Raw genomic sequence first — 26,289 nt, forward strand, 5'->3', positions numbered from 1 at the left:
TTGCGTGCCAGCGGGACCAGAGAATCCCAACACCAGCGAACGCCTGTCGAATTCCAGCCCCGGTCTCTGGGATCCATTGCTTTCACTTTCAGCAATCCTGAGAATTCCCAAAAGTATTGGTCCCATGGACCTATCAGTGTAAAATAGAATGAGACAGGAAATACTCAGCACATCTGGCAGCATCTGTTGAGAGAGACATAGAAATGAATGCGTCAACTGTGTGACCTTTCTTTAGATTTTCAGCATCTGCAGTATTTTGTTTTCATTATAGAACCTATTCCATTCCTCCTTTTATTTCAGTGAAGGCAAGGGAGAAGATTGGTTATTGGCTGTTAAAACAGAATGGTTCAGGCATTCCGGCCTGCCGACTGCAGGTTGAATATTCCTGGTCCTACTCAAGGGTTTATAGGATCATAAACCCCCAACAGCACCTTCTTCCCAATTCTAAGCTGGAACCGATGGCCAGCTGCTCGCAGTGGAGGAAAGACCAAGATTGGAGCTCGCCCTTTTACTTCAAGAGTTTCATTATCATACAATCCCTACTGTGCAGAAGGAGGCCATTTGGCCCATCGGGTCTGCACTGAACATCCGAAAGAGCGCCCTACCTAGGCCCACTCCTCCCCCACCCCTATCCCCACGAATTGCTCACAGCCAATCCACCTAACCTGCACATGGTTAATGAGGGGTTGAGTTGTACGGCAACAAAAAATTAGTCAACCTCTGGGGAAGTGGTTTATCTGACTGCTTTTTCGTGGAGTTCTTCGAAACCCACTCAGCCGGACCGTTTGACACTGGGTGCTCATAGAATCCCTACTGTGCAGAAGGAGGCCATTCGGCCCATCGATTCCCGAGCACCCTAGCTAGGTTCAATCCCTATCCCCGTAACCACACCAGGGTCAATTTAGCATGGCCATTCCACCTAACCTGCAAAACTTTGGACTGTGGGAGAAAATCGGAGGATCCAGAGGAAGCCCACGCAGACACGGCGATAACGTGCATACTCCACACAGTCACCCAAGGTCGGAATTGAAACTGGGTCCATGGTGCTGTGAGGCAGCAGTGCTAACCACTGTCTCACCGTGCTGTCCGTTAATTTTGTGAACCTCCTATTTATTAACTGACAGATCCCACATGGAATTATTTCTGTTGTCAAATGAAATCCTGCTTAATAAGAACGAGTGTTTATATCACTTGGTGCATGATGTATTATTCTGTTGCCAAGGTGATCTGAGAGTAAATAACCCGCCTTTATAGAGGCTGAACCTCCAGATTCTGGAAATAGACAACTTTGAATGTCAGCTTAGATACACGTGTGCAAGCACAGTATTGTGAACGCCACAAAGAGTCCAACACAAGTTTTGTGAATCAAACAAAACTAAACATTAGTTACACAAATATTTACACAGCACCAGGGGTTTGCCACTGGCCTTCTCTCTGCAGCTGGTAACTAACTGCCGGCTTTTTTTATACAACAGAAGAGGTTAATGATTGCCCCGCCCCCTTATCGGGTAGCTCGAGAGCTGGATTCTCCGCAGCCCCGCGCTGAAATCACGTTTGGCATGGGAGCGGAAAATCAACATACACGCCGAAATCGGGCCCCGCGCCGATCCGGCGATTCTCCGGGACCCGAGAATCAGCGTGATCGTGGAGTACTCCGTGCAGCTGGGGGGCCATTGCCAGATGCCCGCCCAGCGATCCTCCGCTCCCGGCCGGCCGAGTTCCCGACGGCGTGGAACTAACCCCCTCCGCGACCGCATTGGTGGGGGGATCGGGCACCGGGGGGGGGGCCTTATAGGCTGCCGGGACACAGATTGGCCGGGTGGAAGCAAGGGCTAGCGGCCGAGCGGGGGACCTACGTTTCGGAGCTGCCTCCGCGGTCCGAGTCCGCCATGGCGCTCGGCGCTGCCACTGGAGGCCGCCGCCGTGCGCATGCGCGGACTCAAAACCGCAAGTGTAGGGGCCCGTATCCGCAGCTAAAGCTGTGTGAATTACTCTGGGTCCCTGCTAGCCCCCTGAAGGTGAATGAATTAGCTTATCTTTTGGGGGGGAAACTCCGGACTGAAACGCCTGCGTTTCTACGCCGGTGTGGGGACACAGTCCCATTTTGGGAGAATCCAGTCCCATATTTCCCAATGGGGTAACCAATTATCCCCACCCATACATTTACGTTCACACATGGGCATCCACTCATGCTCGCACACACACTTGCATGCACATACAACCATACACTCATACACATACAAACATACACTCGTGCACATACAACCATACACTCACACACCTACAACCATACACTCACGCACAAATGCAAGCCTACACTCGCGCACATACAACCATGCACTCGCACACACACACAGTCGCACGCGTACACAAACATTTACATGCACACACTCAATACTCGCACATACTCAACACTTGCACACACTCACACGAGCACACACACACATACACGCAAGCACACGCAAATACACGTACACTCGTGCACGACCAGACACATGCATGCGCACATATGCGTGCCCACACTCTCAGATGCGCCCACACACATGCTCCCAGACACATGCACCCAGACACATATGCGCACCCACACAGATGCACGCCCCACACATATGCACCCATACACACATGCACCCACACAGACATGCGTACCCACACACACATGTGCACCCACACTCGTGTGTACCCACACATGTACGTGCGCCCACACATTCACACGTGTGAACACGCACGTGCACACACACATATGCATGCATGTACACATATACACACATGCACATACACATGCACACAAATACACAAACTCACCCACACATACTCATACACACATGCGCACACACACACACATACATTCACCCACACATACTCATACACACATGCGCACACACACACATACATTCACCCACACATACTCATACACACACACTTATTCACACACATTCACACAGAAATCCCAAAGTGTATAAACGAGTGTACAATGTACATGCTTTGGGTATCAACCAGTAAACATAAAAGTTTGCAGCACCCACACCAAGGTATGAATTAACATAGCAATTTGCAATTCAAAGCAAAAATTAAGTTTCTGCAGTAACTGTTTCCTGCTTCGTTTTGGGATGAGGTATTTATTAAAGCACATACTGTTACTGAACAGGGATCTGGATTCAGTGACGACAATGGGTTTGAAATCGGGAGGCAAACACACTTGGCTGGGCAGTGGGACCCAGGGATACCCATTGTCAGCAACAGCCTATTGGAGATGGACAGCCACTCCCTCGAGCTGCCGACCAATCAGAGGACCGGCAGCTCAGCTACCTCAGCAATGCCACTGGGAAGGCTTGTGACTGCTGGGACTACACCTAGAGGACGAGGGCACCTTACTGGAGGTGCAGCCTCCCAACCAGGTAAGTGGGGTCTGGGGGTGGTCGGAGTGTCAGGGGAGCCCTGGCGAGGACTGGGCTTTAGTGAGGTCAGACAGCCTTAAAGCTGGGCATTGCTGCTGGATTTGTAAATGTAGATGGAGGCAGGAAGAGGCTCTTAATTGGCCACTTAAATGGCTAATTTGGGTCCTGGGCATTCACCACTGATGTGTTGGGTGCTCTGGATCCGTGGAACACATACAGGCCACCAACACTTAAAATAGTGCAACACTATTTTATTAAGTTAGAAACTGTTGAACATACTTTCACTGTGGGTTAACATGATGTTAGATTAAACTAAAGACCTATGCCTTGTCCGAACCAGTCTATGCACTCAGCACATGGTGAAGATCTGTGCTGCAGGCTGTGAGCTCTGTCCTACTAGCAGGCTGCAGCCCGAATGAGCGGGAACTCTGATGCTCCCTGTCGTTATAGTGCGTGTGCTCTAACTGGTGATTGGCTGCGGTGTTGTGTGTGTTGATTGGTCCCGCTGTGTGTCCATCAGTGTGTGTGTATCTGCACCATGATATACTGGTGTATATTATGACATCTCCCCTTTTATAAAAGAATGGATATGTGTGGCAATAAATAGTGTATGGTGAGAATGTTCCTAACTACGTGTGGGGTGCGAGAGACATATTTACAGGACTACGTACATGAGAACTAAGCTATTTACATGGGAAGGTGTCTGGTGCAGAGAAACAGTATGCAACAAGAATAACGAGATCAACACTATATACAAACCAGGTAAACGATCAAACAAAGCAACGAAACAATTCAGAAAATCTATAAGACCACAAAGTTCATAAATTAAGTCTCTGAGGTGGGCGCCGAATTCTGGTTGACCGCCTCAAGGGTGGGTCGAGAGCCGCCAGTTCAGGAGGGGGCTGGACTGCAACAGAGTCAGGGGGATGCACAGTGACAGGGATTTCTGCATAGTCCGTGGGAGGGTCAGCAGGAGGGCGAGGCGACAGAGGAGGATCACGGAGCGAGCGTGGAACGAGACGAAGGGCGCGTCGATTGCGGTGCAGAATGGAGCCATCCGGTAGACGAACCAGGAATGAGCGGGGGGCCACCTGCCGAAGGACAACAGCGGTCGCAGACCAGCCACCATCCGGAAGATGGATGCAGACGTTGTCATCTGGAGCCAGACCCGGGAGATTAGCTGCACGGGAGTCATGAGCCGCCTTGTGCTGTGCACGAGACATCTGCATCCGGCGAAGGACCGGAACGTGGTCGAGGTCTGGGACATGAATGGACGGCACCGTCGTCCTCAGGGTACGACCCATGAGCAAGTGGGCTGGCGACAGGCCAGTGGACAGTGGGGCGGAGCGATAGGCCAGCAAGGCTAGTTAGAAATCAGACCCAGCATCGGCAGCCTTGCATCGGAGCCGTTTGACTATATGTACTCCCTTCTCCGCTTTGCCGTTGGATTGGGGGTACAGGGGACTGGATATCACATGGGCAAAATTGTACCACCTGGCAAAGTTGGACCATTCCTGGCTGGCGAAGCAGGGGCCATTGTCCGACATAACCGTGAGCGGGATGCCGTGTCGAGCAAAGGTTTCCTTACAGGCACGAATGACTGCAGACGAGGTCATATCGTGCAACCGTATCACCTCCGGGTAATTCGAAAAGTAGTCCACGATCAGGACATAGTCTCTACCCAGCGCGTGGAACAGGTCGATGCCCACCTTGGTCCATGGTGACGTGACCAACTCATGGGCCTGCAGGGTCTCAAGTGGTTGGGCCGGCTTGAAGCGCTGACAAGTGGGGCAGTTGAGCTCTGTGTTGGCTATGTCCTCATTGATGCCGGGCAAGTTCACTGCCTCTCGGGCCCACCGGCAGCACTTTTCCAAGCCAAGGTGGCCCTCGTGTAGTTGTTCCAGGACGAGCTGGCGCATGCTATGCGGGATGAGAATGCGGTCCAGTTTTAGAAGAACCCTGTCTACTACCGCCAGATCATCTCAGACATTATAGAACTGAGGGCATTGGCCCTTGAGCCACCCGTCTGTTAGGTGGCGCATGACACGCTGTAGCAAAGGGTCAGCCGCCGTCTCGTGGCGAATTTGGACGAGGCGTTCATCCATGGCAGGTAGATTGGAGACCGCGAATGCCACATGGGCATCAACCTGGCAGACAAATCCCGCTGGGTCACATGGAGTGTTGACTGCCCTGGAGAGAACGTCAGCAATGATGAGGTCTTTGCCTGGGGTGTATACCAGCTGGAAGTCAAATCGCCGGAGCTTGAGAAGAATACGCTGGAGGCGAGGTGTCATGTCGTTCAAGTCTTTCTGTATTATATTGACCAACGGGCGATGGTCGATCTCGACGGTGAATTGAGGAAGTCCGTAGAGATAATCGTGAAACTTCACCACACCGGTCAGAAGGCCCAGGCACTCCATTTCTATCTGCGCGTAGCGCTGCTCCGTGGGGGTCATGGCGAGTGACGCATATGCAACGGGGGCCCATGACGAGGCCTCATCACGTTGAAGGAGCACTGCCCCAATGTCGGATTGGCTGGCATCAGTCAAAATTTGGTCTCTTTTGCTGGATCAAAATAAGCTAAGACCGGGGCCGTGGTGAGTTTGGTTTTGAGTTCTCTCCATTCGCGCTCGTGGGCAGGGAGCCATTGGAAGTCTGTCGTCTTCCGGACTAGGTTCGTGAGAGCCGTGGTATGAGAGGCGAGGTTAGGGATGAACTTCCCTAAAAAATTGACCATGCCCAGAAATCGGAAGACCGCCTTATTATGCTCTGGTGTTTTCAAAGCTGTGATGGCAGCTACTTTGTCCGCATCCTGCCGCACACCCAATTGGGTGATGTGGTCCCCGAGGAACTTGAGTTCCGTCTGACCAAAAGAGCATTTGGCCCTGTTGAGGCGGAGGCCATGCTCACGTATACGTGCTGGAGGTGACTAACATTCTCCTGCGGGGTGGTGAACCAAATGATTATGTCGTCGACATAGACGCGAACACCTTCAATGCCTTCCATCATTTGTTCCATAATCCTATGGAACACTTCTGAAGCAGATATGATCCCAAACGGCATCCTATTGTAACAATATCTGCCAAAGGGGGTATTAAATGTGCACAGTTTCCTGCTGGATTTGTCGAGTTGGATTTGCCAGAATCCTTTTGAGGCGTCGAGTTTGGTGAAGAGCTTGGCGCGAGCCATCTCACATGTGAGCTCTTCGCGCTTGGGAATTGGATAATGCTCCCTCGTGACATTGCAATTTAGATCCTTGGGATCAATGCAAATTCTCAATTCGCCGGAAGGCTTTTTTACACATACCATGGAACTGACCCAGCCGGTTGGTTCCGTGACTTTGGAAATCACTCCTTGGTTCTGGAGGTCCTGCAGCTGCTGCTTGAGGCGGTGCTGGGACCCTGCGAGGTGCATGCACCACAGGCGTGGCATTCTGTTTCAATAAGATCTTGTAGGTATATGGGAGCGTGCCCATGCCCTTGAAGACGTTGTGGTGCTGGTTGATAATGGCATTGAGTTGCGCCCTGAAGTCAGTGTCCTGAAAGGCAGACGCGTCCGCAGGATAGAGAGAGTGAACTCTCTGAACTAGGTTCAACAGCTTGCATGCTTGCGCACCAAGCAGGGAGGCTTTCGAGGAGCCCACATTTTCAAAGGGAAGGATGGCTTTGCGTGACTTGTGCACCACTTCAGGTTGGGACGAGCCGCTGGCATCAATGGCATTGCCATTGTAATCTAATAGCTGGCAGCTGATGGAAGGATGGCTGGTTTGACACAAAGGCTTTGGAGGTCAGATGAGATTGGCGGAGGCACCAGTGTCCAGGCAGAATTGTATTTGGGACCGTCAGGGTGGCACACCACTCATCGTCTGGAATGATGCTGAATACCAACAGCGACTGGATTCTTTGCTTCGGGGGCACCCTGTTTTTTGTAACGATACCGACTCGGAAAGGCGCCTTCAGGTCCTCGGTGTCAATATCGGGTAGCAGGTCCGAATCGGGCTCGGTGACCGTGGGTTGAATGGCCCGGACATTCCTGCGAGGCTGGCTGATGCGATGTGAGTTGGCAGGCTGAGCTGCTCGGCATAAGGCAGCATAGTGGCAACGTTTGCCACATCTCAGGCATTGTCGGGATTTGGCAGGGCTTTGCCGTTTTAAATGGGCGGAGCCACAGTTGCCGCACGTCGGAGCGTCAGTACGTTCGCTGCGCCACCGCGCATGCACGGTGCGGTCGTACGTGGTGCGCGCCTGCGCATTACATTCGTCGACGTCGCCGTCCCCTCGTTCGGTGCGCACAAGTTCAGGAGTCGGCGAAAAGCACGCAAAATGGCCGCCCTCATCCAGACTGAGGCCCTGGAGTTGCTCGATTGCTTGGACCTGTTCTGTCTCGTGGGGACCTTGCCGCGCCATTTCAGCCACTTGGATGTGGGAATACCGACTCGTGGCGTTTTCGTGTAGCATGCAGGTCTCGATGGCGGTCGCTTCACCTTGAGGAGCTGCTGGCGTAGAGGGTCCTACTAAACATCAAAAACTATCTGGTCGCGTATCATGGAGTCGGAGGTGGGCCCGTAGCTACAGGACTGCGCAAGGATGCAGAGGTGGGTGAGAAAGGACTGGAAAGGTTCATCCTTACCCTGCAAACGCTGTTGGAAAACATAGCACTCGAAACTTTCATTCACCTCTATGCTGCAGTGAGTGTCAAACTTGAGGAGGACTGTCTTGAACTTTGTTTTATCTTCATCATCCGCAAAGGTGAGAGAATTGAAAATGTGGATGGCATGGTTCCCGGCCGTGGATATGAAGAGAGCAATCTTCCTGGTGTCTGAGGCATCCTCCCGGTCTGTGGCTTCAAGGGAGAGCTGGAAGCGTTGTCTGAATATATTCCAGTTGGCCCCGAGGTTACCGGTGATGCGGAGTGGCGGCGGCGGGCGGACGCTGTCCAGTTTGCAGGATGGCTGTATGCTGGTGGAAGGCAGATCACTTGCAGGTAGGTCTCAGAAGTTCTAATATCCCTCAACTCCTGGTATCATGATGTGTTGGGTGCTCTGGATCCGTGGAACACATACAGGCCACCAACACTTAAAATAGTGCAACACTATTTTATTAAGTCAGAAACTGTTGAACATTATTTCACTGTGGGTTAACACGGTATTAGATTAAACTAAAGACCTATGCCTGTCTGAACCAGTCTATGCACTCAGCACATGATGAAGATCTGTGCTGCAGGCTGTGAGCTCTGTCCTACTAGCAGGCTGCAGCTCGAATGAGCCCCCTGTCTTTATAGTGCGTATGCTCTAACTGGTGATTGGCTGCGGTGTTGTGTGTGTTGATTGGTCCCGCTGTGTGTCCATCAGTGTGTGTGTATCTGCACCATGGTGTATATTATGACAACCACCTTCACTGTCGCTGGCAAGATAACATTATGACAGGAAGCTGTCGCTGCTTTCTGGACCACCCCTCTTCCAGCCCGTTCCCAGAGGGCTGATAAAATCCAACCCTTGGTGTCTTGAGGGAAGGGCGAACTGGAACCTTCTCCACATTTCCCAATGACACCTGCCTGCCACTCGGGAGCAGAGACAGTATGAGCCCTGACAGAGGCTGACACACAGTTCCTAAAGAGAGGGGGCCAGGGTCTGTCAGAGATTCTAATTACACTGTATAATTCTGCTGTTGCAGTTTTAAAGATTTTTAAAAGAGAAGGTTTGCTTTCTCTACAAGGAGATAATCAAACAAAAAGGTCTCTGAGGAGAGCAGATATGTTTGTGAAGAAATAATATTATTCTAAACATTTGTCAGCTGATAGTGTAATTGATATTTCTTTGATCTCCATCGGTGAACGTTCCTCCCTGTGTTATCTTACCTTTTAGCGTTATGAGTAAAATGTGAGGGTACTTTGAACTTTCTTTATTCCTCAAGTCCTCGTAAATTAGCAGTGGTGATGGGTGGGGGGAGGGGGAGGGGAGAACAGCTCAATTCACCAGAATGGGAGCAGGAGATAAAAGATTAAATTATGAGGACAGATTGCATCAATGTGGCTTTTCGCCCCTTGTGTTTAAACGATTGGAGGTGTTCAAAATGATAAATGGATTCAATTAGGATAGGCAGACAAGCTGGTGGGGGGGAATTGAGAACGAGACAACATAATCTTTGAGTTAGAGTTCCAGCATTTAGGACAGAAGTGAGCATGTGGTTTTCCGCACATTTTGCTGAAATATGGAACATATTCCCAAGGAAAATACTGCGGATGTTGGAAATCTGAAATATAAACAGAAAATGCTGGGAAAACTCAGCAGGTCTGGGAGCGTCAGGGCAGAGAGGAAGGGAGTTAACATTTCGAGTATGGGTGTTAAAAGAAAAGATGCCAAGTGGGGTAAATGGAGTTGAGGTACAGGCGAACCATGATTGGTGCTTATTATCCAAGGGTAATGATCAAAGTGCAGTTTAATATTCCAGACAGCAACAAGTGGGGCTGGATTCTCCACCCGCCTCTGGTTGTGGAGTTCCCAATGCGGCAGAGAATCCAACGTAGTCCAAATAACGGGATTGCTGCCGTTCCGATGCTCCAGTCCCACACTGACTGACAGTGGTATCGAGGTTCGCACCCCGTGTCAGCAGGAGGATGCAAATCGGGCAAATTTTGACTTGCTTTCTTTCTATTAATGGGCCGGGCACCGGATTCTCCAATGCTGAGTGATTTTCTGGTCCTCTGGGCCGGGATTCAAGTGAATGAGAATTGGTGCAGGTATTTCCCAGCGTGGCCTTGGCGCTGGGGACCTTGCGGTGGGCCCTGCCAGTATTTCTTTGAGAGTTGGGCAGCACAGTAGGATAGTGGTTAGCACAGCTCCTGGGTCCAAAGTTCGATTCCCGGCTTGGGTCACTGTCTGTGCGGAGTCTGCACGTTCTTCCGTGTCTGCGTGGGTTTCCTCCGGGTGCTCCGGTTTCCTCCCATAGTCCAAAGATGTGCAGGTTAGGTGGATTGGCCATGATAAATTGCCCTTAGTGTCCAGGTGGGGTTACTGGGTTACGGGGATAGAGTGATGGTGTGGGCTTGGGTAGGGTGCTCTTTCCAAGGGCCGGTGCAGACTCGATGGGCCGAATGACCAACTTTTACACTGTAAATTCTATGATTTCATGTGTTGTCCCCAAAGTTCATCAAAGGACCGCCATAACCCACCCTACAATGCAAATCCTGCCCACCCCACCCTCAGCTGATACACCCCATTTCAGAGACCCCTCCATTACAGAGACCCACAATAAGTGACACTCACACTAAAAACCTCCACATTACAGAGACCCCTACCAGAAACCCCCACTTCAGAGACCCCCAGGAGAAATTCCCATTGCAGAGACCCCCACCAGAAACCCCCATTACAGAGACCCCCACCAGAAACCCCCCCAATGCAGAGACCCCCACACGAAACCCCCCATTACAGAGACCCCCACCAGAAACTCCCCATTGCAGAGACCCCCACACGAAACCCCCATTACAGAGACCCCCACCAGAAACCCCCATTACAGAGACCCCCACGCGAAACCCCCCATTGCAGAGACCCCCACCAGAAATCCCCATTGCAGAGACCCCCAGTAGAAACCCCCCATTTGCAGAGACCCCCACCAGAAATCCCCATTGCAGAGACCCCCAGCAGAAACCCCCCCATTGCAGAGACCCCCACCAGAAACCCTCATTACAGAGACCCCCAGCAGAAACCCTCATTACAGAGACTCCCAGTAGAAACCCCCCCATTGCAGAGACCCCCACCAGAAACCCCCATTACAGAGACCCCCACGCGAAACCCCCCATTGCAGAGACCCCCACCAGAAATCCCCATTGCAGAGACCCCCAGCAGAAACCCCCCATTTGCAGAGACCCCCACCAGAAATCCCCATTGCAGAGACCCCCAGCAGAAACCCCCCATTTGCAGAGACGCCCACCAGAAATCCCCATTGCAGAGACCCCCAGCAGAAACCCCCCCATTGCAGAGACCCCCACCAGAAACCCTCATTACAGAGACCCCCAGCAGAAACCCTCATTACAGAGACTCCCAGTAGAAACCCCCCCATTGCAGAGACCCCCACCAGAAACCCTCATTACAGAGACCCCCACCAGAAACCCCCCTATTGCAGAAACCCCCACCAGAAACCCCCCTATTGCAGAGACCCCCACCAGAAACCCTCATTACGGAGACCCCCAGCAGAACCCCCCCCATTGCAGAGACCCCCAGCAGAAACCCCCCTATTGCAGAGACCCCCACCAGACACCCTCATTACAGAGACCCCCACCAGAAACCCTCATTACGGAGACCCCCACCAGAAACCCCCCTATTGCAGAGACCCCCACCAGAAACCCCCCTATTGCAGAGACCCCCACCAGAAACCCTCATTACAGAGACCCCCAGCAGAAACCCTCATTACGGAGACCCCCAGCAGAAACCCCCCCATTGCAGAGACCCCCACCAGAAACCCCCCCATTGCATAGACCCCCAGCAGAAACTCCCCATTACTGAGACCCCCACACGAAACCCCCCATTACAGAGACCCCCACCAGAAACCCACATTACTGAGACCCCCACGCGAAACCCCCATTACAGAGACCCCCACCAGAAACCCCCCCATTACAGAGACCCCCACCAGAAATCCCCATTGCAGAGATCCCCAGCAGAAACCCCCATTACAGAGACACCCACCAGAAACCCCCATTACAGAGAACCCCACACGAAACCCCCCATTACAGAGACCCCCAGCAGAAACCTCCCCATTGCAGAGACCCCCACCAGAAACCCCCCCATTGCAGAGACCCCTACCATAAGCCCACCCATTGCAGAGACCCCCACCAGACCCCCCTCCATTGCAGAGACCCCCACCGTAAACCCCCCCCTCCATTGCAGGGACCCCCACCAGAAACCTCCCCATTGCAGAGACCCCCACCAGAAACTCCCCCATTGCAGCGACCCCCACCAGGAAGTCCCTCATTGCAGAGACCTCCCCCCAGCAGATCGAGCCACATCAGGCGATATTAGGCCAAGGGAACAAATGCTTGGTCAAATAGGTTATACTTTCAGAGTAAAGGAGGAGAGAGAGGTGGAGAACTGGAGAGGTGGGGATGGCCTGATGTTTCTGGAAGATGGGGCCTGACCAGTGTGTGGAGATTGGGAAGTATCAAATTCAGTGTCATCTCCACCATGACCAACCAACCAAGCTACCTCTTCCTATGAAGGTGCTGCCAGATTCCCTCTCCACCCTTAGCACCAAAGACCCCTTGACATCTGGCCTTGCCCTTGGCCCCACCATCTCCAGGGTGGTTAGAGTCAGCTGCGTATGAACGTGCCCCCTCCATGAGGCCTTGAAACATTTAAATGTAGTCCTGGAAATTCTATACCGATGTTTACTGAGTACATTTAACTGATAGGTTGCATTAGTCTGGCTGCTTGTTGTAACCTTCAGGATTGGTCCATGTTACAAACCGGGTGCTCTCTCTCTCTCTCTTTCTCCAGGCCATGAAGGTCCTTTCTAAAAAGAAGCTCATGAAGCAATATGGATTTCCACGTAAGTATGCACCAGAAACATTCCCAAATACCAGTCAGCTTGGATTTCTCAATTAGATTCCATTCTGGCACAACGTCTCATTTTAGGAAGGATGTGGAAGCTTTGGAAAAGGTGCAAAGAAGATTTACCAGGATGTTGCCTGGAATGGAGAGTAGGTCTTACGAGGAAAGGTTGAGGGTGCTAGGCCTTTTCTCATTAGAACGGAGAAGGATGAGGGGCGACTTGATAGAGGTTTATAAGATGATCAGGGGAATAGATAGAGTAGACAGTCAGAGACTTTTTCCCCGGGTGGAACAAACCATTACAAGGGGACATAAATTTAAGGTGAAAGGTGGAAGATATAGGAGGGAAATCAGAGGTAGGTTCTTTACCCAGAGAGTAGTGGGGGCATGGAATGCACTGCCTGTGGAAGTAGTTGAGTCGGAAACATTAGGGACCTTCAAGCAGCTATTGGATAGGTACATGGATTACGGTAAAATGATATAGTGTAGATTTATTTGTTCTCAAGGGCAGCACGGTAGCATTGTGGATAGCACAATTGCTTCACAGCTCCAGGGTCCCAGGTTCGATTCCGGCTTGGGTCACTGTCTGTGCGGAGTCTGCACGTCCTCCCCGTGTCTGCGTGGGTTTCCTCCGGGTGCTCCGGTTTCCTCCCACAGTCCAAAGATGTGCGGGTTAGGTGAATTGGCCAATGATAAATTGCCCTTAATGTCCAAATTGCCCTTGGTGTTGGGTGGAGGTGTTGAGTTTGGGTAGGGTGCTCTTTCCAAGAGCCGGTGCAGACTCAAAGGGCCGAATGGCCTCCTTCTGCACTGTAAATTCAATGATAATCTATGATTAATCTAGGACAGAGGTTCGGCACAACATCGTGGGCCGAAGGGCCTGTTCTGTGCTGTATTTTCTATGTTCTAATTTGCGTAATTCTTGGCATTTGGTTTTCAGATTGTAGCACTTTCATTATCATAGAATTTACAGTGCAGAAGGAGGCCATTCGGCCCATCAGGTCTGCACCGGCTCTTGGAAAGAGCACCCTACCCAAGGTCAACACCGCCACCCTATCCCCATAACCCAGTAACCCCACCCAACACTAAGGGCAATTTTGGACACTAAGGGCAATTTATCATGGCCAATCCACCTAACCTGCACATCTTTGGACTGTGGGAGGAAACCGGAGCACCCGGAGGAAACCCACGCACACACGGGGAGGATATGCAGACTCAGCACAGACAGTGACCCAAGCCGGAATCGAACCTGGGACCCTGGAGCTGTGAAGCAATTGTGCTATCCACAATGCTACCGTGCCGCCCGGTACTTAGCGTACAAGTAAGCCGGTGCCACATAATAGGATCAAAAGGCCTTTCATGTTGCTTCCTCTGAGCAAGCATTGGATTTCTGCCAATACCTGTTGCTGAGTGTGGGAGCTCCTGATTCGCTGATCATTTCTGACCAGTTCAGGAATAGTGTAAAATCTTGTCAGTCCGATAACAATGCCGAACACCAAGAACATGAACCCATATGACCGGGTTAAACATCAGCTAGTAACCAATCACACCATGAGTAACCAGTCAGCCAGTAACCAATCATACCACAAGTAACCAGTTGCTTAGTAACAATCACATGGTGAGTATCTAGTCAAGCTCCAGAACCAGCCTAACCGTGAGTAACCAGTCGTACATGAGAAACTAGTCTGAATAACTAGTTTTAAGGATACAGTTGCTTCACAAGTAACCAGACACAATGGGGTCAATCCGCCCTCCTGGGAGCCCGAAGTGCATTTACCAGATGGGACAGAATTGAAAAATCGGGATTGGCACCGGGAGTTGGCGGGCACGATCTGAACGCGTTACTCCGCAGCAGAATCGAGGTTCCCACGCACGCGTCAGCAGGAGGATGTAAATTAATGCAAATTGGTCCTGATGACCCATTTACATCCATTTAGCGGGCCCAGCACCCGAATCTCCGGCCCTCCGTGACACTCCGGTCTCCTGGGCCAGGAATCACGTGGGTGGGAATTACTACAGGTCTCACCAAACGTGAGCCTGACGTGGTGGTCCTCATGGTGGGCCAAGGGGGTAACTCCTTAAAGACGTTGCCTCCAAAGTCCATCCGAGGAACATACTCCCTCCCCTCCACAAAGGGACCCCTGAAGGGACTACCTAACTAAAGGAGCTTGCCCCTGCCCCCTCGCAGAACTCCCCTCCCCAGAAGCTCGGGAAGCTAGAGAGCACTCTAGAGAAGTGAAAAAAATTAGAGCTCTGTCACTTACCTGGAAGCTTCACGTGTCCATTCCTGGAAAGAGAACAGCTACGACCTGTGTTTAAACCCCCCCAGATCCTGTAGCTGCCACCCATTACTTCATTTCTAGTAGTGGTGTGTGATTCACAGCTTCCACAAAACAGCTGTAGCCTTGATTCATTCATCTCCCTTCATGGATGAGTGACTCTAAGTGCTGAATTCCAAATGTTTGCAAACATCAACCACATCAAAGAGTAATAAGAGCATTGCGATCGCATACTTGAGTATTGGAATACATAAAACCTCTCTTTCATGTGGTTGATGTTTGTAAACATCTCTGGGGAGGTCTCCCTATTCAGGGGATCTCTGGGGAATCTCCATATTCAACGGGTCCCTGGGGGGTCTCCCTATTCAGGGGGTCCTTGGAGTAAGGGAGGATCCCAGGGGGAACATAAATCGGTCGCAATTCCCTTCCGAAGGGAGAACATAGTGCTGGATTCTCCGTTTCAGTGGCTAAGTGCCGGCTCACACGGAGAATTGGCGGCCATATTACGATGCCAAAATCAATGCCAAACTGTCACCGTACCGGAACCAGTGAAGGGCTGGCAGCGGCGCCGGGTGAAACTCCTGGCTTCCGCACCGATAATGGCCTGGTTCCTGGCCACGCATGCGCACGGTGATGACCTGCAGTGGTCGCGGCGTACAACATGGAGCCGGCCGTGTGCGGACCCAACCCGTCATCCGCGACCCCACAAGCCACCCCCTGGCCAACCATCACCAGTCCCCCCACCAATCGCGGAAGCCCCCTTCGGCCAGCAGCACGGACCTCGGCCGAGTGGGGCGGTGCTGGACACAGTCGGCCAGGTTCCCGACCGCTCAGACCACACGTCAACCGCGCGGTCTGGAACTCGGCCCATCTACTCGGAGCTATGCGGGAGGGCCTTCCGACGACGTGGCAATGGCATTACAATGGCGCACTGCGTGCGACGCAATTACACCATTTCCGAGGGGGCGGAACATGACTGACCGGCTTCAAACTGCTGCCGGCCCCAATTTGGCCGTTGGAGTGGATTCTCTGTCCGATCGCCAATTACGATATCGCCGTTGGGCAGCGGAGAATCCCGCCCATAGTCTCTCAAATGGAGAATTTCACCCCATCTATTTGATTTTTTTGATATCAAAACTGAAGGGTCTGTTCTTGTGCTGTATTGTTCTTTGTTCTTTGAGGTAGAGGTTCCAAGAACTACCAGCCAGCTGGCAGCCAGCAGCACGCTCTTCCCAGCAGTGCCACCAGCAATGGTGACCACTACTGGAACTGCAGCCAGTCCCTAACAATGTTCATGCTGGAACTGGATTCAAAGTAAGGAGGACATGGTATTACTAAGGCCAAGCCAGCAGGCCCGGGTGAGGTGGGGGAGGAGTTAACATAACCCTAGTTAAACTACAAAGGCTGTTTGGATTGGGAAAAAATCTGCTGGTTGGAGTCATACCTGGCACACAAGATGATTGTGTTTCTTGGAGGTCAATCATCTCAGTCACGGGCAGCAGGGAGGCACAGTGGTTAGCACTGTTGCCTCACAGCACCAGGGACCTGGGTTCAATTCCAGTCTCGGTCACTGTCTGTGTGGAGTTTGTATGTTCACCCTGTGTCTGCGTGGGTTTCCTCCGGTTGCTCCAGTTTCCTCCCACAGTCCAAACATGTGCAAGTTTGGTGGATTAGCTGTGCTAAATTGCCCCTTAGTGTCAAAAAGGGTAGATGGGGTTACTGGGTAACGGGGATGGGGTGGAGGCGTGGGTTTAAGTAGGGTGCTCTTTCCAAGGGCCGGTGCAGACTCGATGGGCCGAATGGCCTCCTTCTGCACTGTAGGGATTCTATGAAAGCGCACAAACTGTTACTGCTATCTTGGAACTGTGTAGCCCGTTTGTCTTGATGTTCTTGCTGGGCGGGTTGTCACTCTATAACTCGATATACGTTGTTCAAAGTTTAACCTCCAGACAGCTGCCAGCACTTGAGTTGGAATGATGAGAATTTAGCGATGTGATCGCAATCTCAAACATTAACAAAATGAGCACAGTGAGAAATCAAAACCAGCTCCTGATGAAAGTGTTCCATTAATCAGCATCAACATTTGCCACCAAAGGAATGATGTGAATTGCACTTTAACAATTCTTAAGCCTTGGCTTCCAGCTCCAAACATTACTCTTAGATTTATAGCAAAAAAATAACTGACTTATCACCATCTCACACAGAAGATTGATGTAAGGAGATAAAAGAGAAGTGGGTTTAGGAAATAGAACCCACACTGTTGCACACTTCCCCACTTGGTCACGTCTGTTGGCTTCTGAACTGGTAGCAGCATATAGCCCAGAGCTTTGTTGAATCATTGTGACAAAGTGAGAGAGCATGACCCCAGTCTTCAACTTGGACAATGTGCCAAAACAGGTGACAGTGAATCGGAAAAGGAACTCGTGCCGAGGGGCTGTCATCTTCCCGGCGTACCTTTTCCAGCCAGAATTTCATCACAGAGGCAGGAATAAATAGGCCAGCATGGAGGCAGGAAGAGGACAGAGCTCCATCAAGGCTGGCAGCTGGGCAAAATGGTTGCGTTAACAATGAAGGCAAGTCTTGCAGGTTGAAGTGAAATCTTTCCTGAATGCAGGCGATCTGTACCTTGGAAATACCTGAGATATTTCAGAGCCCCCCCCCTCTCCATGGTGAGCTTGTCTCTATAAATATCTGCACATAAGGTATCACACTGGGGAGAAAGGATTATAAAACTGGCTTGAGTTTCGCTCAGTGTCAAATGACCCTGGAACTCCAAGATAAAAGCAAACTACTGCTGATGCTGGAATCTGAAGTTAAAACAGAAAGTACTGGGCAATCTCAGCAGGTCTGACATCATCTGTGGAGAGAGAAGGGAGCTGACGCTTCGAGTCTGGATGATTCTTTGTCAAAGTCAGAGTGAACTGGAAATGGAATGAGATTTATACTGTTGTAATGGGGAGGGGGTGGCGCGGTGTGGAGCAGTGGGGCTGGATAGAGGGTCAGCAGAAGATGTTGTGGACAAAAAGACAAAGGGAATGTAAATGGTGGTGATCATGTCTAAGAAGGATGCTGATAGTGACTTATTATGGGATCAGAATGTGTTAATGGCAGAACCAAGGTAAGCAGTGTGTCAAAGGACACCCTAGAACAGGAAACAGATGGTCCTCGTATGGGGAGAAAGCTAGCCAGAAATCTTAAAACAGACAGTACGAAGTCTTACAACACCAGGTTAAAGTCCAACAGGTTTGTTTCGATGTCACTAGCTTTCGGAGCGCTGCTCCTTCCTCAGGTGAATCATTCACCTGAGGAAGGAGCAGCGCTCCGAAAGCTAGTGACATCGAAACAAACCTGTTGGACTTTAACCTGGTGTTGTAAGACTTCGTACATTAAAACAGACAGTAAGAGTTTTTATAATTATTTTAAAAAGAAAAGAGTTGACAAAGTGAGCATCAGTTCTATAGAAAGTGACTCTGGATAATTGATAACGGAACGCAAGGAGATGAATTGAACTGGAATTTTGCAGTGGTCTACACTATAGAGGATATATAGTGTAGCCTATATATAGCTATATATATATAGCTGCCCAGAAGCAGCTATAAACCAGGAAATGTAAGGGAGGGAAGAACTAAGGCAAATTACAATGACCAGAGAAATTATACTGAGTAAACTGTTGGAGCTGTGGGCTGGAAAGAGCTTGGGACCTAATGAACTCCATCCTAGGGTCTTAAAAGAAGTGTCCAGTGAGATAGTTGACGCATTGGTTTTAATTTTCTGTAATTCCTTATGTTCGGGAAAGGTTCCATTTGATCGGAAGATAGTAAATGCAATTCCTTTATTCAAAAAGGAAGGGCGACAGAGAGGAGGAAACTACAGGGCAGTTAGCGTAAAGAAAGAAGCATGTTAGAAGCTATTATTAAAGAAGTTGTAACTGGTGTTATGACACCCTGGGCTAGTACACAGTCAATTCCAACCCGACAGGCCCCAGAGTCACGACACAAGTGAATTACCTAATAATTCTTGTACAAATTCCCAAACTCCGTGGCCCTTGGCTGTCTGATAATTACATTCACCGGGTTTGTAAGTTGAAACACAATTACTATTTACTATAACAGGAATAAAGATGAACCATGCAGTAATTACAGCTGGATAACAAGGTTGCTAACCTACTCCCCCTTTGATTGCCCCACCTTCTACCCACACACACAAGACAGACAAACACAGAGAGGTGGAAAGGAATAAAAAATAATAAAGATTAAGGTCAAAAGGTAACCGTTCTTGCTTTAGATGGTGAGTTCTTCAGTGCACCTTCTTAACAGTATGAGTGTAGTTTAAAGTCTCTGGCCCACAGCCCGCAGTGATCTTCTTTGCAGTTCAGCAGTATATCTTACTCGCAACTTTTCCGGAAGACGCCTCTGGCTTCACAATAGCCTATTCTGCGGGGAGGGGGTTATCAGATTTGGTCACTGCTTGCATCAGTCTTTTCTGCAGAGGGAAGATTATCAGATTCTCACAGTGCCCTTTCGGTGAGAATTAACTGGACATTTCTGGAGTGAATTGCCAGGCTTTGATAACTTTGCAAGACAAAAATATTGGTTCGTGCCCATGAAGTTCAAGTACCCAACTGAATTAGTTTTATCCAGTTTTGATTTATTTACATACATACACAAATGGCCACTATTACAAATAGAAACTGATGGAAACGTACAGCAGGTCAGTCAGTGTCCGGAAGAAGCAATGGGTAAATGTTTTGGAGCAGAATCACATCCATTAGCAGAGTGAAGTAGAAGAATCTTCTGAAACTTTAGCCTATTGGGCCTGGTGACCTTTGCTCGCCTGGCATGTCAGACCCTGTGCTGAGAACTCAACTTTGCAAAACAAAACCCTTAGTTTCATATTCATAGCTTTCAAGCTCCAGCTTTCTCTCTAGCTTTGACAAAGAGTCATCCAGACTGGAAGCGTCAGCTCCCTTCTCTCCCCACAGATGCTGTCAGGCCCGCTGAGGTTGAGCAATATTTTCATTTTTTCTTTCACAGCTTTCAAATTGTCCCCATTGCATTGCATAACCACGAAACTGCTCCTACTATTCCCAGACTAAATCTGTGGTATTCTGTGTTGGGGAATGCTCATCAAGATCATTACTTTCATTTGAGATGATGCCTCTTTCCTTGCCCTGGGTTGCAGGCCGTCCTCCTCCTCGAGGATCGAAGTCCACATCTGGCCAACAGCCAAAGGCCCCGGCGCCCCTGGAAAGAGTCTACCAGGAAATAGCCATACTGAAGAAACTTGACCATCCCAACATTGTCAAGCTGGTAGAGGTGAGTTGGTTACTCATCAACTGCGTGCAATGGCAGATAGCAGTGCTTTGTTTGTATTCCGAACTCAGCAAATGGCTGAACTGGTTCTTGAGTTTGTCATACTGACTTTATGTGATAATTCCAATAGACTGCCAAATAATTCAATTGGTTTAATTTTATGAAATGTATATCCAAGTACATTTGGCAACATCAACTGCCCAGGCACCCGGGCGGTTACAAGCAGGTAGTTCTGATCTCCCAGTCCCTTCCTCCCCTCCCTTCCTCCCGCCTCCTCTCCCTCATTTCCTCCCGAGTGATACAACTGCCCAAATCTCTTGTCATTGAGACATCGTAAGTACATCTCACCTCCCCTGGCTGCTGTCCCCTTTAAGTCATTTCCAGTTAGTCTGACTTACTCTGTTTTCTATTAACCTGACTAATCACATCATTTAATTATTTAAGCTCACACTCTCTGTCAACTTTGCTACTGTCCGCTCGACAGCATGAGAAAATCCCACCAGGAAACAGCTCCTGCGCATGGTGTCTGCTTTAGCTTTTACAAAGAACACTGGACAGCTTCCACCTGAGCTACGCTGTTCTGCAACAGGCAGTCAATGAGTTAATATCGTTCTTTGAATGCATGAGGGAAAGTGTTAAAAAAACTTGTTAAGCTTAAGTTCAAATTTGTCGCAGTGGTTGTTTTAATTTCAACTGGTGGATCTCAACTTTAGGCCTGGATTCTCCGCTCTGGAGACTTAAGTGCTCCCACCAGCAGAGAATCACCACTGGTCTATGCTGGTGCTAGATGTGGACTGCCATTTTGAGCGGGCAGCCTCGATACTGAGATCCAGTGACGGTCCCACTCACCCCACAATGTAAATCCTGCCCCCCCCCACCATAGGACTAACGGTTCATCGCCCCCCTCCCCCCCAGCATGCACGTATGATGGTGACCAGAACACCCAACCTACTGACACCTCCATCAGAGACTCCATCAAACTCCCCCACCAGACCCCTCCATCAGAGACCCCTAACAGAGACCCCCTCATCAGAACATTCATCAGAGAACCCCCCCAGATGCTCCCCTCAGTCACCCCTGCCTGAAAGCTGAAGCGCAGTCCAGACAGTAGAGTGAAAAATCACTGCATTTTCACGTACCCTTCCATAGTATCTACTGCCTCAGACAAAGGTGTTTAAAGCAGCAGCTGTTACAAATGTCAGAGGCTTCCTCGAAAGCCAAGCACTCTTCAAAGGGCTTCAAATCCCTTGACAGCCTTTGAATGCAAATCTTACATGCAATTCCACACAGCAATACATTGCATTAGCCAGTGATTTACAGTTTTATTGGTCTAGACACAGCTGCTTAGGGGGTTTGTTAATTCATCTTTCCCTTTTGCACTTGAATGCATCCCAGGTACCCTGCTTTGATGCTAATCACAATGTTTATAAACATTCTTGATATGATTGACAGTTCCTCGCCACAGCAAAAATTCCATTTTACTTCCTCTTTTACACAGCAGAAAGCACTTAGCTGCTTTTGATGTGGTGAGGAGCTATCAGGTGGGTGTAATAGATCCCATGGTACTATATTAATGAGGGTCAGGCGGGGGGGGGGGGGTTTGCCAGTGGGCTAGGGTAATATTTATCCCTCAATCAACACCACTAAAATAAATAATCACTTTTTTGTTTGCGGGATCTTGCTGTGTACAAGTTATCTGCTGCATTTTGTTTACAACAGTGAGTGCGCTTCATGAGCCCATTTTTGGCTGTAGAACACTTGGAGGAACCTTTAGGTTGTGTAAAGTGCTATATAAATACAAATATTTTTTCCATATGCATTTCATCTCTTACTTATATTCCAGGTTCTAGATGATTCCACTGAAGACCAACTACACATGGGTATGTGATTAACTCTTTAGGTCTTGCTGTGTTTTATTTTGACATTTACTCACACCACATCAATGTTGTTGTATTGTACCACATAGTGTTTGTCAATCTGATAAAAGAAATGATGAGTGTTTCCTGCACCTTGCTGTTCTGTGAGGTGTAGCCGCAGCTAGTTACAAAATGGCAGCCCAGGGAGAACATCCTGAGGAATATACAGCATTTAATTACATAAATAGCAGAGTAGAAATACTGCAGGAGCTCCTCTGTCACTGTTCCTCTCAATCTCTGCCAATGTTCCTCTCAATCTATAGAATCCTGACAGTACAGAAGGAGACCTTTCGGCCCATCGAGTCTGCACCGACCCTCCGAAAGACCACGTCCCGCCCTATCCCCATAACCCCGAGTATTGATCACGGCCAATCCACCCAACCTGCACATCTTTGGACACAGGGGCAATTTATCATGGCCAATCCACTTAACCTTCACATCTTTGGACTGTGGGAGGAAACCGGAGCACCCAGAGGAAACCCTCGCAGACAGGGGGAGAAAGTGCAGACTCCGCACAGACAGCCACCCAAGGCTGGAATTGAACCTGGGTTCCTGGTGCTGTGAGACAGCAGTGCTAATCACTGTGTTACTCTGCTGCCCCAGCTTCCAGGTAGTCCTATGGGGAGAAATGGGACCACTGTCTACTCTGTGGCTTCATTCTCCACCAATGGGCTGAAGAGTTGTGTTGCCAGGTTGACTTTCCCGCCAACATCTGTTTTACCAGCCACTGGGCTTGTTCGGTATTTCTGTTATTATGTCGGAATCTCAGGAGGAGGCAAATGAGACAATTGACCTGCAATTCCTTCGTGATCCTCCCAGTGATATTACGATAACCGAACAAAGGAGCTGTGAGGAATCTCTGGGCAGTTAAGTGTTAGAGCATTGTCGTAAATTGTAAAGCTGCTCAGATCCAAACCACATTTTGTGACATTATGAAGTAATGAACAGGTAAACAAGTAATAAACACTTCAACAAATATTGAACACCCTAATAAGTGAGAAAATGAACTTGTGTGCGTGAAGTTCTTCTGTCTGTTAGTTTAACAAGTGTATTAACCAGTTCAATGTTGTCACATGGACTTGTTAACATGTTTACTGCTTGCTTCTGGGCTGATTATGATTACTTGTTCAATGCTTTTTAACACTATTATGTCAAACATTTGTTATAAAGCTATAAGATGTGGGAGCATAAGCAGGCCATTCGGCCCATTGAGTCTGCTCCACCAATCAACTCCATTTTCCCACCTTGCCCCATAACCCTTGATTCCCTCACTGATTAAACATCTGTCTATTTCAGCCCTGAACATACTTAATGACCCACCCTCTGGTAAAGATTTCTATAGATTCACTATCCTCTGAGAGAAGAAATCTCTCCTCATATCTGTCTTAAATGGGCAAACCCTTACACTGAGATTATTCCCTCAGGCCCTAGACTCTACCACAAGGGGAAACATCCTCTCAGCATCTACCCTATTCGTTCATGGGACATGGGTATCGCAGGTTGTGCCATCATTTATTGCCCATCCTTAATTGCCCTCAAGGGATTTCCTTCCCTAAAGGACATTAGTGAACCAGATGGGTTTTTACGGCAATCGTCATCACTGTACTTTTAATTCCAGATTTTTAAAAATTGAATTCCAATTTCGCCATCTGGAGTGACAGGATTTGAACCTGAGCAGTTCTCTGGGACTCTGGATTACTCGTCCAGTGATAATACCACCAAGCCATCGCCTCCCCATCCAAAACTTGTAACTGTCTTCAGTATTTCTTCAAGTGGCTTATTACCTGCTGAGGAGTGTGTTTGTTACTTCTCAACATGCTCGATATTTGTTGACATGTTTGATACTGGTCTATGTGTTTGTTACTTGTGAACGTGTTTGATTCATGCTAACATGTTCATTATAAACATCACAACTCAAAAGGCTGTGAAATCAATGTTTAGCCAGTAAAAGCCGACAGTTTTTAACAATTTGCTTCCACGATCAAAATTGGTCGGAGCCACGGAAGCAAGAAAAATGTGAGGAAAATGTTAAAACAAATTCCAAAAGGAAAATCCAAACATCTGGAGAATTAGACCAGGTTACATTTTGTGGGAAATTAAGGTTGAAATGATTAAAATCTTTTGTTTCTTTATTAAACAGAATCCATTGCAAGATTTTTGTTTGAATTTCTATGATCATCTGTTCATCTTCTTTTTCTTCTTCTCCTTTCAGTCTTTGAACTCATGAGTAAAGGGTAAGTCTCAAATGGATATTATCCTGGCTATTTTCCACTGTTGTTGTTAACCTAACTCTCCCATTCTATTCAATTCTTTTCTCTACACTGTTCAGTCCTGTGATGGAGGTACCGACTGATAATCTCTTCTCTGAAGAACAGGCATATTTCTACTTCAGAGATATCATTCTGGGCATCGAATACCGTGAGTATTAAACACTGCATTCCCAAAGCAACGGCCTGATTGCACATTTTTGATTTTGATCTCTTCAGCAATGCCTTCTTGATGTAGTTGCTGTTTTATCCCAACAATCAGATTATTTTGTGCTTAAAATTTGTTTTTGCTCTTATTTTGAGCCATTATAGTTAACAATTATAAACAATTTGAAACTATGGCAACAGATTTGGGCCGTTGATTATGTTACTTTGAAATGTTTTTCAAGGGAGCTTTTTTTCATCTTTACTCATTTTTGGAATCTTCACAGTTCAAAAGATGTAGACATCACTTTAAGTAAACACATTTGTGCTTTGGATGTTCTATTTATGTATATAGTAAAATTAAAGCACAGAACGAGGCCATTCAGTCCATCGGGTTCTTTCAAAGAGGCATAATCGATTATTTCCAAACTTCATTTTCCTCTATATGCCACCAATTTTTCTATACTCCAATTCTTGATGCATATTACTGCTTATAATAATCTTTTGGGGCGCGATTCTCCCCCCCCCCCCCACGCCGGGTGGGAGAATTGGCGGGGCGCCACGCGAATCGCGCCACGCCGCCCCGACCCCCGCACGCGATTCTCCCACCCCCCTGAAACCAGCACTGCGCGGTTCGCGCCGGGCCGCTCGGATAATCGCCACAAACGACAGGCGGCGATTCTCCGGCCCGGATGGGCCGAGCGGCCGCTACGACACGACAGGTTCCCGCCGGCGCCGTCCACCCCTGGTCGCTGCCGGCGGGAACTCTGTGGGAAGGCTGGGGAGGGTGGCCTGTGGAGGGGAGGGGGCTCCTTCACCGGGGGGGGCCTCCGATGGGGTCTGGCCCGTGATCGGGGCCCACCGATCGGCTGGCCGGTCTCTTCCCCCCCCGGGCCTACCTCCTTCCGTGCGTGGCCCCAGAACACCGGCGCCATGTTGGTGAGGGTCCGGCGCATGCGCAGGATTGGGCTGCTCCAACTGCGCATGCGCGGGTTAGTGCGGTGCCCATTTGGCGTCGCGTAAGGACGCTGGAGTGGCGTGAACCGCTCCAGCACCGTGCTGGCCCCCTGTGGGGGGCAGAATAGGTCGTGCCCGGGCCCTGTTTGCGCCGTCGTGAAATGCAACAGCGTTCACGACGGCGCGGGCACTTAGTCCTGGGAGCGGAGAGTCCCGCCCATAATCTTTATTATTGTCACACGTAAGCTTACATTAACACTGCAATGAAGTTACTGTAAAAATCCCATGGTCGCCACATTTCAGCGCCTGCTCGGGTACACTGAGGGAGAATTCAGAATGTCCAATTCACCTTAACAGCACGTCTTTCGGGACTTGTGGGAGGAAACCGGAGCACCCAGAGGAAACCCACGCAGGCACGGGGAGAATGTGCAGACTCCGCAGAGACAGTGACCCAAGCCGGGAATCAAACCTGTGATCC

General features: G+C 49.4%; 1 protein-coding gene across 7 annotated transcripts in view; it reads left to right on the forward strand.

The window, feature by feature from the left end:
• Nucleotides 1-26,289, forward strand: part of camkk1a (calcium/calmodulin-dependent protein kinase kinase 1, alpha a) — a 329,689-nt gene that overhangs the window by 227,766 nt on the left and 75,634 nt on the right. For all 7 annotated transcript variants that reach the window (XM_072469148.1, XM_072469142.1, XM_072469146.1 and 4 more), the window contains 5 exons: nucleotides 12,883-12,934; nucleotides 20,397-20,530; nucleotides 22,371-22,407; nucleotides 24,656-24,677; nucleotides 24,773-24,861. In XM_072469148.1, coding sequence (XP_072325249.1) covers nucleotides 12,883-12,934; nucleotides 20,397-20,530; nucleotides 22,371-22,407; nucleotides 24,656-24,677; nucleotides 24,773-24,861 — 334 coding nt within the window. The remainder of the gene's footprint in view (nucleotides 1-12,882; nucleotides 12,935-20,396; nucleotides 20,531-22,370; nucleotides 22,408-24,655; nucleotides 24,678-24,772; nucleotides 24,862-26,289) is intronic.

Source organism: Scyliorhinus torazame, chromosome 12 (genome assembly GCF_047496885.1).
Source record: "Scyliorhinus torazame isolate Kashiwa2021f chromosome 12, sScyTor2.1, whole genome shotgun sequence".
NCBI lineage: Eukaryota > Metazoa > Chordata > Chondrichthyes > Carcharhiniformes > Scyliorhinidae > Scyliorhinus > Scyliorhinus torazame.